A 14,014-nucleotide genomic window follows, 5' to 3' on the forward strand; every position below is an offset into this window, starting at 1 on the left:
AAAAGACGTCAGTAAGCCGTGCCACATCCTGTTGAGAAATCCTGTCATCCTCTGCTGGGAATCTCCTTGGCCTCTGCTTGAAAACAAACAGCCTCTACTTTCCTCTGTAACGAGTGGGACAGGGATGACTGTAAACAGAATGATGAAGCACCCCAGGAGTTGACAAATGTGAAATGGAAACAGAGAGAGGCGAATGAAAGAGAAATGAAATCATGTTTTTTTTTAAAAGAGGTCTCTACCCGAAAAAAAAAAAAAAAAAAAAAGGCAGCGTTTTCGTGAGCTTGCTGTAACTTGCGTCACTGATTGATGTTTGGATTACATGAATGCCGAGTTCTTCTGGTAAGGGTATGACCATCAGGTACACAACAAAACCTCATGAAAGCTGATCTAAGAGTTTATACATGGTTTTGTTTGTTTTGAGGTCACATGGAACTGTAGTCAAAATCAGATGCAGAGTGTTTTTGTTCAGTTTAAAAGTCTCTTTACCCTCATGGCAGAAACACTGAAACATGGAGCGGGTGTGTCTGATTTCTATTGACTTATGATATGGTGAACTGTGTTAAAAAGAAAATCTAGAGTGTGACGGACACCATCAGTGAACAAATCTTCAGCCATGAACTTTAAGTTGAATTTTCTTTTGCTTGCTGTCATGCACATTTTTACCATTTATACACACACGCGACAATTATACACATTTGACTAGGTGGGGATCAATTCTATCGCACATATGCACTGGGTAAATTTCCACTCTGCACAGACAATCTTCAGTTGTCTTGCTGAGGAGCCAGAGCCTGAGACTGTCACTGCACAACCTGTTATGTGACACACACACACACACACGCACACACAATATCTCTGTGGCTTATATCATAGTCGGCGGCCACTCTCTTTCACCCTGTGGGTGTTTTGACCCCACAAAATGTTCTCTGTCAGGGAAGTTTGGATCAGAGGTGAGGCACGAGACAGACTGAGAGTTTGTTTCTGTCATTCAAATATGACAGCTTGTGAATCTTTTGTCCAACATGCCCAACACATCTCTCTTAATAGAGACATTCAGCAAGAACTGCTAATGCCAAACTGTAGTTGTATATAGAATTATGAGTTGACCTTAAACATGCCTCTTTAATGCTTTTTCATGCAAATGCAGTTCAATAATTATTCAGGTGCTTAGAGTCAAGATTTATTTGATCTGTTTGTATCATCTACACTGTATATACTATGACAAGATTTAAGGTTGAAACGTTCAATGCAGTAGTTATGAAACACTTGTTTTTACTTTTGTACTAAAACACAGAGGGAAAACCAATATAAATAGGAAAGCCTCCTTTATCAGAATCTGTTAGAAACTAACGTCACCTCCTATAACTCCCTCTCTCTAAAAGGCATGGGACACCCTTCATGTAATTTCTATGAAGCACACCCTAAAGCTCTGCCCCATGTTAACTTTGGATGTAGGACATCTTTCAAAAACAACACTAGATTATACAAAAAAATGTGTCAATATTTTTTTTTAGCATGAAAGCACACTGGACACATTAATATTCCAGCATCAGAGTCAAGTTGAGTCAATCATTACGGTACTTAGCTTACTCTTGTTAGGCAACTAATATCACTGAGTTGAAAAGCCAGGTGAATTCAGCTGACTTATCTACAAAGCCCACATTCATTAAGGGCTTCAGTTTGACAGTCTGGTATCCAGCCAGGCCTCCGTCATTTATCCTTGACTAGAAGGCCACAGAAACACACCCATGCTTTTCCTAAACTAAAGCACAATGTCAAACACGTGCACCTCAAAGGAAGTAGCCTTATCATGCAGTACAGTACCAACAAGGAAAACAGAACAGAACGGAATTTTCCATCCAAAACTCTTTTTGGTCCAGGATCTCTGTCTGGGCCATAAACAGGTCGAGCCCGAGGTGGTTTGCCCCCAGTGACAGTCTGCTTTAGTAGGGGCTCGTGTTTGTCAACCAAAGAGAGTGGGGACCAGTGGAAAATTACCAGTCCCGCACTACCTCATGGACACACACATGCACACGTACACACACATGCATCGTCTAAACCCGCTGTGAGACAAACCCTGCAGCCACATATCTATCTCGCTCATTGCTTATGTGACAGCTTGCGTTTTTAATGGCCGAGGGTGCGGGGGCATGGTTGTGTTGTCATGACGAGCCACCCGCAAACTACGCAACCAATGACATTGGAGGATGTGTATTCACGTCCATGCACATTTCCAAGAAAGTACCAATATCATGTGTAGAGACTAACAAGAAGGGGCAGCAGCATAGTGTGTGTATGCATGCTCAGTAAATGAAGTATTTGAATATAAAAGGAGTACATGCATGTGTGTGATATTTTTTATCTCCCTGGGTGTGTTTGTAATTCATGGAAACAAAGGTCCTGGTTGTCTAACACATTATTGCAGTTTCATGCACCTGAATTATTGATTCATTTAAAAATGAGAGATGAATGCCTCTATAGCTACTTGCAAAGGTTCCCCATCAATCTAGATGAATGCTAATGTAGAGAATGTGTCGACGCTAATGACAAAGAAACAAATACATGGTGTTGGGTGATGGTGGTTGCAGCCTTTCACGTGCTGTGAACTGAGGCTGCTGAAGCTCTTTGTGGCCTTTATAGTTTAGCAAAGGTACCATTGCACGAGATGTGAGCAGAAACGTGTTACCTGCGTTCCAAGGCAGCCCAACATCATGTGAGTGAGAAGTTTGGCAGCAAACATCGGGAATCGAGAGCACAGCACGTGGGATATGATGGCCAATGCAAAGCCTAAAGAGAAAGAAGTGTAGAACCTTAAACCAATACTGATATGATCAATTAAAGGTTTTGCATAAATACACTGTGGCTATTTATAACAATGTGAGAGGAATATGGAGGATTAATCTCTTGTCGAGGGATGCACCAGCAGAGAGGGGAATGTAGGCAGAGGGGCAAACAGAAGGAACACTGGAGACAAAGAGAAGACACAGCATATAAAAAGACAAGACAAAGGGAGATTGTTTTTTTTGTTGTACCTGAGATGCAGATGAATCCAGAGGCGTAGAAGGCATCGTTGTGGGAAGCGAGAGTGACAAACTCTGCGTAGGCCGTGTAGATAGACAAGTGGGAGCAGGCACATTCCACATAGTTCCCACTCTCTTTCACAACCCTGCAGTATCGACCATCTGATGACCAGCTAGAGGAGAGAGAAGTGGATGTATCATCAAGATGTGTGCAACTTGCTCTCAGTGTTTTGGAGGGTGATATTGTCCTGTGAGACAAAATAAAGTATTCAACCATTCCCCTACACTCTGTTTTTATGAAAGTCAAAAATAGGTTGATAGGACAGCTATAGAGAAACAGGAAATTTGGGGAGAGAGTGGGAGATGATATGCACCAAGCAGCGTCAAGATGGGGAGCTCAACCTGCAACCAGAGCAATGAGGACAGTAGCCTCTGTACATGGGGCGCCTGCTCATCCAACTGAACTAAACTCCCCACAATTTTCATTTTGACCTTGCATCTCTCCACCTCCTGCTCTCTCTCCATATCAGTTCCCTAATCCATTTTACTCTGAGAGAGACGTCGTCCAAGTAGCTGTTCCGGCCAAACCTGCCAATTCCTAACTTGTAACATTGTGTTCCTGCCAAGTTTTGTTCTACGCCCCAGGAATGTCCTCAACAAACCGACTCCCAGTGGGAGAATTCAGAGTGTGGTGGACTGAATGTGCAGATATGAAACTGAGATGCAACTTCCCCTATGAGGCCTTATTGTAGAGCTAAACTTGGACTTTTGCCTTATACTTATTAAACAGGATGAGATCAGTGGATAAGGGTGGGGATGACATACAGAGGTGACCTCTATCACACATATTAAACAATTGTGGTTTCAACTTGCTGCTTTGGTTCATTTAGAACAGTCTGCATCTGAATGGCCACCGGGTGGATTACCTTGAAGATGTCTGATTCCAGAGAAGGCATATCGAGCGGCCTGGTTTAACTTGGTGTCCAGGGCTGTGGATACGATACACCACCTCATTGCCATCTTCTAGGGGTTGTGACCCTCTGTCCCGCAAGCTAGCTGAGAATACCTTTATATACACAAAAGAGACAAGAGCTCAGCTGTGGACTGAACTGAATGTGAATATTGGAGTAATACTGCCACCTGCTGTTTTGAAATATAAGGTTTGCTGTTCAATTGATGAAGTCTCCTGATAAAAGCTTTGATTGGAGGCATATTAGACCTTTCACTAACTCAATGCTTTCCTACCTTCCCACTAAGAGCAGTAGTTGTATGGTTTGTGATAAACCAGTGATCTGTTCTAAACTCAATCAGTTGAATCCGGCTGAGGTTGGCGCAGTCAGCTGTCGGCACTGCTGGAACCGCCAGCAAGCGATCAGGGAGCTGGAAGAAGTCTGCATTACGTCCCCTAAATTTGTGTCCATTGATTTGTGTGGGGTACCACTGGAAGGCAGAGATGGTCATATACGGGCAGGTTTCCAAGATGCTACCCCTTCTGGAGAAAACACACAGAGAGAAACCTTTAGAATACCAAGTATGAGCATCTTAATAACAATATATCAAAGAAAAATCCCTGTAAAATATATTAACTAGCTCAACATGTAAAATTGAGAAGAGGGTCGATTCCCTCTCACTGATTGGCAGTTTAAAGGAGGGACACTTACATCTCACATTGGCTGTGAGTGAGGAGGGAGAAAGCAAATCTCTCTGCCACCTCAGCAAGGTGACTGAAGCCTCGAGTGTCAGCCCTGCTGGGATTGGCCAAGGCACACAGCAGGTCATAGGTCAAATTGCGGTTAATTTGTAGCAAAGGAACCTTCTCGGCTTCTGCAAGAACCTGACACAAAGTAAACAGAAGTAAATAGAGAGACAGATTTATGTATGTTAGAGCTGTCTGACACTGAGTTATGACAATATATTTTGAAAATCAGAAATCTGCAGCAAAGATTGATATGTTGACATGAATAGGTTGAAAATGGAGACAATGACAGTGTTCGGGAACACTATAAACAGGACTGTTCTTTTAAAAGAATCAACTTGTTTGATTGTAAGAAAATACAGTACAAATCAGGCTTTCAAAAAAATCCTTAACCGAAACAATACTAACAGATACATTGATCATAATACTGTCTGTTTTAATACGATGATGGTGCAGGTATGAATGTAGGTTTAATTTTGTGTTTCACTGTTTGATCTGCTCCGCAAGCTTTGATGACATGATGTTTCAAACACTCTTACCTTCCCCAGAGCTTCAAGTACAGCAGTCATCTGCTCATGAGTGACAGGTGCCGTGACCTCATTGAGAAGTTCTTTAAGCACCCGATTCACTATATTTGGGTTTAGAGGCTGATGTAATTGGTCCAGTAAGACCCACACAGCTTCACTTGCTGCATTTGAAACCAGAGTCACATTAGCCAGCCCGAACTGTGGATGCACCCTGGCTCCCCCTGTGGCGTTGTACAGTTCCACCTGGAAGCGCTTCGGCGTGGGCAATGATGAGGCGAGATGAGGTGTTAGGAATATGTCCAAAGATGCGTTGCGAAGACCCACTTGGAAGGTGAGTGTACCCTGCTGTTTAGGAAAGTCCATCCCTGCTACGGCTGGTCGAATTATAGAGGGACCTACCACATCGTCTCCAGGAAGCTCCTACAAAGGAAACAGAAATGTTCAAAATGCTTATATGTTATGGAGTCAATAGGCTTCTCAAAACTTTGAAATTCCCTGTTTTCATTTATCAATAACGATCACATAATCAGTAATGCAACAGCTAGATGAGTGAGGGTGCCCATGATGTGAACTAGGCTTCTATCATGCATTAAACCTTCTTTCTCACAACATGCTTTAGTTCTACGAGATGAAAGCAGATTTCCTGTCCATGTGTCTCAGTGAGGTTATTATTTTTGATGATTTCACTGGGCACTTTCTGATTTTCATCTTTGATATCAAAAAGAGTGAGTGCAAGCGGATACTTAATGCTCCTGGACGGCACATAACCAAGATATCTCTCATCTTAATGCTTTGCAGAAAGGGAGGGTGGCAATAGCATTAAAACGATGAGGAAAAAAACATGACCATTATTTATATACTAGTATAACAGGGAAGACTCAATTTAACCATCAGAAAAAAAAGAAAAAAAAACCATGTTGATGGAAATTATATCAGGATTATATAGTGCAAACAAAATGCTAACGTTATCATCCAAATATGGGTAAACAGTTTTACTCTACAGACAGGAAATAACCAAGTCATCAACTGTTCAAACTTGCATAACGACAAATGAGATCAGTGTACCATTAGAGACACAACATCTGTTACTCATGGTAAATCAGGGGAACAATTGCAGGTTACATAGAGACAAATTAACATCATTAGGCTTGTTATCATTAAGGCTTTAACAGTTGGGTAAATGTCTTATTTCTGTTAATAATTGGTTGTAATTGCATTGGCCTAGATAGGAAATCAGGTTTGTCACTACAGAGAACAAATACACCTCCAGGGCAAAGCTGAATAAACAAATAGCGCATCCCCAATAAATAAGACAAAGTCTGAGCAAATTCAATTTATTCCAAACATCAGAGCAGATTACGCATCATTGACTTTGTTGATGCGGGCTCAAATGTTTTCAAATGTATACACAGATACCATTTAAAAAGTGTACCGTTTGTTACTTACCAGAGTACGATATTGTACAGACAAGACTGAAGCTATGCTTGCTTGTCTGTAGACTTGTAGACTGAGCCTCGTGGTCATGGGGGTGGCGATGGGCAATCTATGGCCCACAGAAAAGTACACTATGCCTCGTGGATCATCACTCTCTGCTAAGGTGATGTTGGCAAAGCGGATGGTCTCATTAATGGATGCTCCAGCACCCACCTGATAAATCTCCACCAAGAACCAAGCCTGCTGCTCTGGTTCCTGTGCAACACAGATGAGTGAGGAGTCAATTCATAAAATCATTAAGCACCAAACAAAACTGTTGTTTTTTGTTAGGCTTGGACAAATAACAAGAAGGTCAGATGAATAACGTTATGCAGAAGCCTCTTCTTCTCTCTCACCTCATCATCCTGCACCTCCACAGTGAGAGCACAGGTTGTCTCTCCTCTCCTACACAGTGCTGCTCCTGAGGTCTGCACCAGCTGTTTCGTTAGGTTGACCCCATTGCTGATGAGAGTTAAAGTTGCCTTGCTGAAGGTTGCTCTCCAGAAGACTTGCAAATCCTCAAAGGCTCTGAAGAGAAGGAGAAGGAGCATGCTTAATAACTGCGAACAACTATGAGTCTTCAAAAATTGATCCGTTGCTGAGGAACATTTTCACACATTTCCCTTTGTTGATAAAAAAAGTTTTACACATTTACCTGTTTTCTTGTCTTTGCAGATAGAGGAGAGCGGTTCTGTTTTCTGAATCCTCATCCAGAACTTGGCCAACCAGAGAGCTGTGACTGAACCCTACAATACCATTGTGGAAGTCACTTCCTGGATTGAGGCGAGGACAAAGTGGGGGAAAAAAATCAATAAGCAAATTAAATTGTTCATTAGCTCATAGTCTTATGATTAATTTGAGTTCCTGTCAATCATACAAGCACAATAATCAAATCATCTGCCACGGTGAAGTGATTATGTGAACAACGAGGCCAAGAATAGCAGAAGGAGACTTATGTAGAAGTGACCTGATGCAAATCAAATGAGATGAATGTAACCAGAGAAGAAGACTGAATCACTCATCATTCAGTGAGATAACAAAACAAATGTCTGTTGGTGCATCTGATTAAACCTAAGAGACACTCTCAGGGTTTAGCTTGTGCTCAAAACATTTTAAATATAGATATATTGTATGTTGTAGCTTTATAGTTTGCCTTAACATCTTATATATACATTATACTGTGATTTTTTTCTTTAATCTCTAACATACTCAATCTTATTTTTTTTTTAATTTTACCGAGGATGGTGATCTTGGTAAAAGCCCCAAAGCCAAGGAGTGTACTGTCAGTGATTTGAGCTCCTCCCTCTGGGTCACTGAGGTAAATGAAGAACACTTCCTGTCCCTCAGGCTCTGAATCATCCAGGATGAGGAGGACAACCTCTGCTTCATTCTGACCAGGTTGTAGTGACACTATAGTGGACTCCAGGCGGAAGTCCTGTTCCTCCTTTGCCAGAGCCCCCACAGGTTCTAATGTAAAGGGAGGAGGTGCTGTGCTTCCATCTAGGGAAAAGCAAACAGCAACACAACAAACATCAGAGAGAAGAACTACATAAAGTAACATAAAATGTAGCAGTGAAGTGGGGAAGCAAACCAAACAAACCTCCATATGCTTGAACCCGAACCCTCACAGCCCCAGCCACACTGTCGGACCTCCGGACCCTCAGAACCACCCTCCTGTCCTGCTGATTCTCCTCATCCCTGTCCTCTGGTACCTGAACCTGTCCAGGCCCAATACTCAGCACTCCTCCTGTCACATCACTAGCCAGGATGGTGACAGTGGCCACGCTGTGCTGTGGGCTCAGGCGAGGAGGGCTATCTTTCCATGCCGAGACTGGGGAAAGAGCTCGAGCATCTGTAAGGTTGACGTGAAAGTACTCATCGGCCTCCGAGAGGGAGTCGTCGAGTATTGAAAGGTGGAAGGAAGCGTTGGTTTGGCGAGGTGATTCAAAGACCAAACGGCCATCTGGTACTGCGATAAAGTCCTCTCCAGCTGCTGCGCTGCCCGTTACTGTTGTATAGGAGAGGCGGGTGCTGTTGCTGCGAGAACCATAGAGTCTTTGGACATAAAGTGTGATTGTTTGGATGTCCTCTGCAATGACCAGCTGGCGGGAATCAGGGGCAAACTGGTAAATTCCCAGTGGCTCAACTTCAGCCACTGTAAATCCTGACCTGTACCGAGAGACATCAGAGAGAGGCTACATTTGAATGTTGACTTAAATACACACCGGTATTTATATTTAATCGAGGACTTGATTTTAAAAAAGGGAAGTAGACGCATATTAGTGAGAGCAAAGATTGAAGTTTATTTGCTATCATCTGTACACAATTCAAAAATTTCTTCTATACCTTTTGTTTGTTTATTTTTCACTCAATTTCCCACTTCTTCTTGTTATGGTTACCAATATACACCACCGTAACTTTACACCCAAGTGAAAGCATTACCTGAGCCTCACAGCACCAGCTGCAGCAGAGGTTGTTGTTGCAGTTGTGAGGTGTATAGCATAGGAAGCTGCCACAGACGCATCAGCAGCAGCTGTCAGCGGTATGACTTTAGACCTCTCTCCATGGGCCAGGGTCAGTGAGCCTGAACATAGACATTGATGTGGAAGGTAATCAACAATAAAGAATACAAAGTGTGATAAGTCAGTGCTGGAAAACAAACAGACAAATACAACTTCATTTCAAATCACCTTAAATAGGTGGTACTGCTTCAGATCTAATTCTCTGTGCGTTTTACCTGAACTTGGGCTGATCACTCCCAGTCTGAGCCCAGGTGGAGCCTGACCTGAAGGAAATCCAGTATTCCACTGCACCCTAATGTCCCCAAACAGCCCTGTTCGTGTCACCTTTGCTTCACACGTCCCTGTTTCTATACTTGACACCTGCAGAGCAAGGGAGGCAAAGCCAACCTGTACAAAGAAAGTGAGAGAAGTCAGTTTATAATCCTGTTAGCAGGTTGCCTTCTTTATCATAAACATAATAGAGAAAGAAATATAGCTTGTACTTAACAACTTAAAATGGATTTAGTTTTATCTTCACAAACAGAGGCTGCACACATGATTCTGTATTTATGTATTTGTATTCATGTTGTTCTTTGATAATCTTCAATGAAACAAAGGACGAGAGAGTGACTCTCTCTTCCTTTGAGTAATGAAACATCCCCGAGCAGCGCACTGAGACCTGTCCGATCATCCCTGGTGCCATAAAGACGACAAATCATATCATGAACAAAACAAACAAAATAACATATGCAAAACTCACCTCAGAGCTGGCAGCTACTTCAGGCACAGTCACCGTGGCAACGCTGGCCTCTTGAAATAGCCGAGGCGGAGAGCCAACAATAGGACTGCCTAGACTTACATCAGTCAGCTCTGCCTTAAAGCTTTTTCCCGCTGACAAAAATACCTACAGAAATAAATGTCAGGTCAATAAATAAAGGAGTTCATAAAAAATACGAACTTCATTTTTGAAGGGTTTTACTTTGACCACCCCTTAACAGAAGTCCCTGTAAAAGACTGCTAATCCTTACCTGGCTGCTGATAGGAACATTGACAGTGCTGAAGGTCTGTCCCTCTCTTATTAAAAGCCTTCCTTCAGCTTGTCCTCCAAGTATCTCCTCCATGTCCATCACTTCATCCATCTCTCCACTGATCCTATAGCCCACACTAGCGTTGCCGAAGAGCCCTGCACGTCGTGTCACATTCAAGATCAGAGCTCTGGTGACCTCAGACCCTGACCCCATTACCACTATGGACTGTAGCTCAGGATCCAGGGAAAAGACACCATGGGGTTCATCGTTAGCGAGCACCCTAAGGGTCGGAGGAGATAAGGAATTAGTTCAATTATTGTGAAGATTTCTCTGGGAGTCCATGTATTTTGTTGAGCTGAATATAATAGGCATTATGAGAAACCTGATTGTTGTTCTGATGAGGTTTAGGTTGGCGTCCAGAGTAGCACCACCCTCCACAGCTGTGAGCTGGACAGTGTAGAGCTCCTCCAGCTCTGGCTCTGTATCAGGCAGCAGGCTGAGAACAATTTCAGCATCTCTTTGACCTTCAAAGATTTTTACCGAGCCAGCTGAGGCTAAAAAGTCACCTTCCACATCTGAGTCACTCTGTATCTGCCAATGCACCTGAGGTGGAAGAGAACTGAAACTTTAATAAAGGGCACTTAAATGTGTATTCAGATATGATTGGCACATGTCAAGTGTGTATGATGTTGTATTACCGTGATGCTACCCATGACGCCCTCCCTGCGTGTAACCAACAGTGAAATGTTCAAAGGACCCTCTTCTTCTGTGGATTCATTGTAGATGTGCTCTTGAAGAGAATCCACAGTAAACTGGACTATACCATTTGGATCACCAAACTTCTCTATCTGGGAGTAAAATGTTTTTTAAAGGAAAGATTCATTAGAAGTTAGTAGGTAACAAGGTTTGTACCACATTAGATTTCCAGGTGCTTGGAGATCTTTTTTTAAAATTATTATTATTAATAACACAGAAACGTTCCTGCAGGCATACAGTAATTTAATGAAGTACCTTCAGTGTTACAGAACCAGCCCGAGGATCCAAATCCACCTCTCCTGACAGAACACTGAGTGCTATATAAAATGTCTCCTCCACCTCAACCTCTCCGTGCGGGAGAATCCGCAGCTCTATGCTGTGTGTGCCCTCCTCTCCGTCCCTGAATAAGAGTGACCCGTTCACAGGCTCTCTAATGTCTGTGTTGAATGGAGGAAGGACCTCATCGCTGTTAGGGCCCCGAATAATCCAAGCAACCTGTTAAAAACACAACAACAACAACAACAAAAAAAACATGAATTAGTTTTTCTAACTTCTGGGAGTAAACTTCTAATTCAATCTGTTTAGAAAAATATATTAGTAATTATTATCCCCCCTGGAAAATACTTTTTTAATAGTATAGAGTTTCCATACCGTTGCATTGCCCACAAAGCCTCCTGCTCTCTCCAATACAAGACTCAGTTTGATGGTGGAGTTAGGGTTGACCAAAGTGATTAGGCTGTCGTTGAGAAAACGGATGAAGCCACTTTGAGAGTCGCTCTTGGCGATGGTTACTCTAGTAACGTGTTGAGATCCGACAATTGCTCCTCCTGTAGCTCCAACCAGCAGGACCTCGAATATCTCTAAATGCTCACTGGTGGAGATAATGTCACTGTTATGTGTATAATTAGGAGTAAATTACAATCTTTGAGTTAAAATACATCAGTTTAGCTAACATACAAAGAATGAGTGTGTTTTCTAGATAGACTTTGTGTAAGCCAACAGTCATTTTAATCATTTTAATTTCTCCCCTCACCTGTCCATGTCATCTATTATGGACACATTGATGTAGCTGGTATTTTGTCCATGTGCAAACATCACTGATCCATTATTCAGGATGTAGTCGAGATAAGGGGTTGCACTCAGGCCTCTAGAAATGAACTGAGCTGAGACTGATCCATAAGTGCCCACTCTCCTCACCACTGGGATCAACAGAGTGCCCACGTCCTCCTCAACTGAAGGAATGACAGCCAGAAGACCAAATAGGAAGATTTAAAAGACAATATTTTGATATCACGGTATATGAACGAGATGTAAACAGGTTCAATTTGTCTTTGTTGTGCCTTTACCTGTAATGTTGACATAGTCTTGCCTGAACTCCAGGACACCCTCAGCATTGTCATTCTTTAGTATTACCAGAGTGACAGAGGAGATGTTTCCTATAGCTGGGGGCTGGTCTTGCTGGAGACCTGACTCTCTCACTGTGTAGTCCACAGCACTGACCACCAGAGGGAGACACAGAATAAACAATCAAAAGCCACAGACAAGAAACCTATGACAGTTGCATCAACAAATTGTTCTGACTCCCATAAGCAGCACGATTGAAGATATGATCAACACTCCAATTAAAAAAAGGCCAATTTCTCCACCTCAACAAGTATTTGTACCTGACGTTGACTAGCTCCACTTCAGTGATGTTAAGAAAGAACACCTCAGGCCCTTCTGAAAGACTGTCATCCAGGATCTGCACCGTGACTAGTTGTGAGGTTTTGCCTGGCGTAAAGAGAAGTCGTCCTGCAGCGGGCACAAAGTCCTCTCCACTGATCGCTGAGTTTCCTGAGGTTTGATAGGTCACCCACACTCTGCCAAGGCTGCCCAAGGAGCGATTTACTGTGACATTTACCTGCGGCATAAAGACGCAATATCAGATAGCTTGGTAGACAAACGTTTAAATATGAAATAAGACCAAACAGTTGATCAATATACACAGTGTGTACTGTTTCGTTTGGTGACCTCACCATTCCCTCTTCCTCAGTTGCCCTAAACTGATTCTGGTCAAAGGAGAAGATGCCATATGGGTTGTCACTGGCCGCCATAATAATCCTGGCATGCTTAGCAATTGGACTGATCTCCAGTCCAGGGGTGATGGAAGTCAGTGCAAGCTGGTACTCATGGCGCTCTTCAGGAAGATCATCATCCAGGGCCTGATGTCACGATAGATACGTCATGGATATTTTTATAAAAAGCACACAGAAAAAGATAACCTGTACTGTAATGTATTTTAGGGCATCATTTTAACATGCAATGCAGTAACAGAAACATGTCAAGATCCATATTAGTTAGTACCTTAAGAATAATCATGGCGGAGGATTCTCTGTCTCTTAAGATCACAGTGCCAGAGATCGCTTCAAACTCAGACACCAGGGCTGGAGTGATATTCCAGTAAACCTGGACCTCTCCAAATACACCTGGCCCTCTCACAAGGCTGGGAGGACAGACAATCAGATAAAAAGTCTCAAATCATTTTATGGTCTCACTAAACGTGGTTCTGACATATTAAATCTTATTTGTCTTCACAGGGTAGTGTAACGGTTTTTAACTCTCACCTGACCACAGCACTGCCGTCGTACTCTCCCTGAGGTTCTCCAATGAGGATGTTCCTCGAAGACTCTGCTATGCCAATAATACCCAGAGCAGCCTTGTCTGCCCGGATAGTGATGGAGGCCATTCCTATAGTAGAACATGACAGACCAGGTTAAAGAAGACAGATGAGGAAGTAGGATACAATTAAAGTATCCATGAAAGAAAATCTTGATCTATCTGTGAGCCTTTCCTCCAAAAGTACTGACCATCTAAGGGATCAATGACAGCACCACTTGCAGCAGGAAACAGCTTGATAGTGAAATGCTCATCTCCTTCAAGTATACTGTCAGCCAGGGCTCTTATCACAAACGTCTTCATTGAGTCAGTCTGAAAAAGATGAAAAAGCAAAGCAAAATATTCCGCAGTACATTAA

General features: G+C 42.7%; 1 protein-coding gene across 1 annotated transcript in view; it reads right to left on the reverse strand.

Moving 5' to 3' along the window:
• Positions 1 to 14,014, reverse strand: part of adgrv1 (adhesion G protein-coupled receptor V1) — a 97,625-nt gene that overhangs the window by 35,597 nt on the left and 48,014 nt on the right. The window contains exons 63-88 of the mRNA XM_079346526.1: positions 13,848 to 13,968; positions 13,605 to 13,728; positions 13,345 to 13,483; positions 13,017 to 13,202; positions 12,666 to 12,901; positions 12,348 to 12,496; positions 12,035 to 12,233; positions 11,653 to 11,872; positions 11,257 to 11,496; positions 10,944 to 11,093; positions 10,628 to 10,848; positions 10,246 to 10,525; positions 9,978 to 10,121; positions 9,454 to 9,625; positions 9,159 to 9,300; positions 8,317 to 8,885; positions 7,953 to 8,216; positions 7,372 to 7,489; positions 7,073 to 7,244; positions 6,690 to 6,932; positions 5,256 to 5,663; positions 4,682 to 4,854; positions 4,266 to 4,512; positions 3,947 to 4,086; positions 3,033 to 3,193; positions 2,687 to 2,787 (exon numbers count right to left, since the gene is read on the reverse strand). Coding sequence (XP_079202652.1) covers positions 2,687 to 2,787; positions 3,033 to 3,193; positions 3,947 to 4,086; positions 4,266 to 4,512; positions 4,682 to 4,854; positions 5,256 to 5,663; positions 6,690 to 6,932; positions 7,073 to 7,244; positions 7,372 to 7,489; positions 7,953 to 8,216; positions 8,317 to 8,885; positions 9,159 to 9,300; positions 9,454 to 9,625; positions 9,978 to 10,121; positions 10,246 to 10,525; positions 10,628 to 10,848; positions 10,944 to 11,093; positions 11,257 to 11,496; positions 11,653 to 11,872; positions 12,035 to 12,233; positions 12,348 to 12,496; positions 12,666 to 12,901; positions 13,017 to 13,202; positions 13,345 to 13,483; positions 13,605 to 13,728; positions 13,848 to 13,968 — 5,319 coding nt within the window. The remainder of the gene's footprint in view (positions 1 to 2,686; positions 2,788 to 3,032; positions 3,194 to 3,946; positions 4,087 to 4,265; positions 4,513 to 4,681; positions 4,855 to 5,255; positions 5,664 to 6,689; positions 6,933 to 7,072; positions 7,245 to 7,371; positions 7,490 to 7,952; positions 8,217 to 8,316; positions 8,886 to 9,158; positions 9,301 to 9,453; positions 9,626 to 9,977; positions 10,122 to 10,245; positions 10,526 to 10,627; positions 10,849 to 10,943; positions 11,094 to 11,256; positions 11,497 to 11,652; positions 11,873 to 12,034; positions 12,234 to 12,347; positions 12,497 to 12,665; positions 12,902 to 13,016; positions 13,203 to 13,344; positions 13,484 to 13,604; positions 13,729 to 13,847; positions 13,969 to 14,014) is intronic.

Source organism: Symphodus melops (assembly GCF_947650265.1).
Source record: "Symphodus melops genome assembly, chromosome: 1".
Lineage (NCBI taxonomy): Eukaryota > Metazoa > Chordata > Actinopteri > Labriformes > Labridae > Symphodus > Symphodus melops.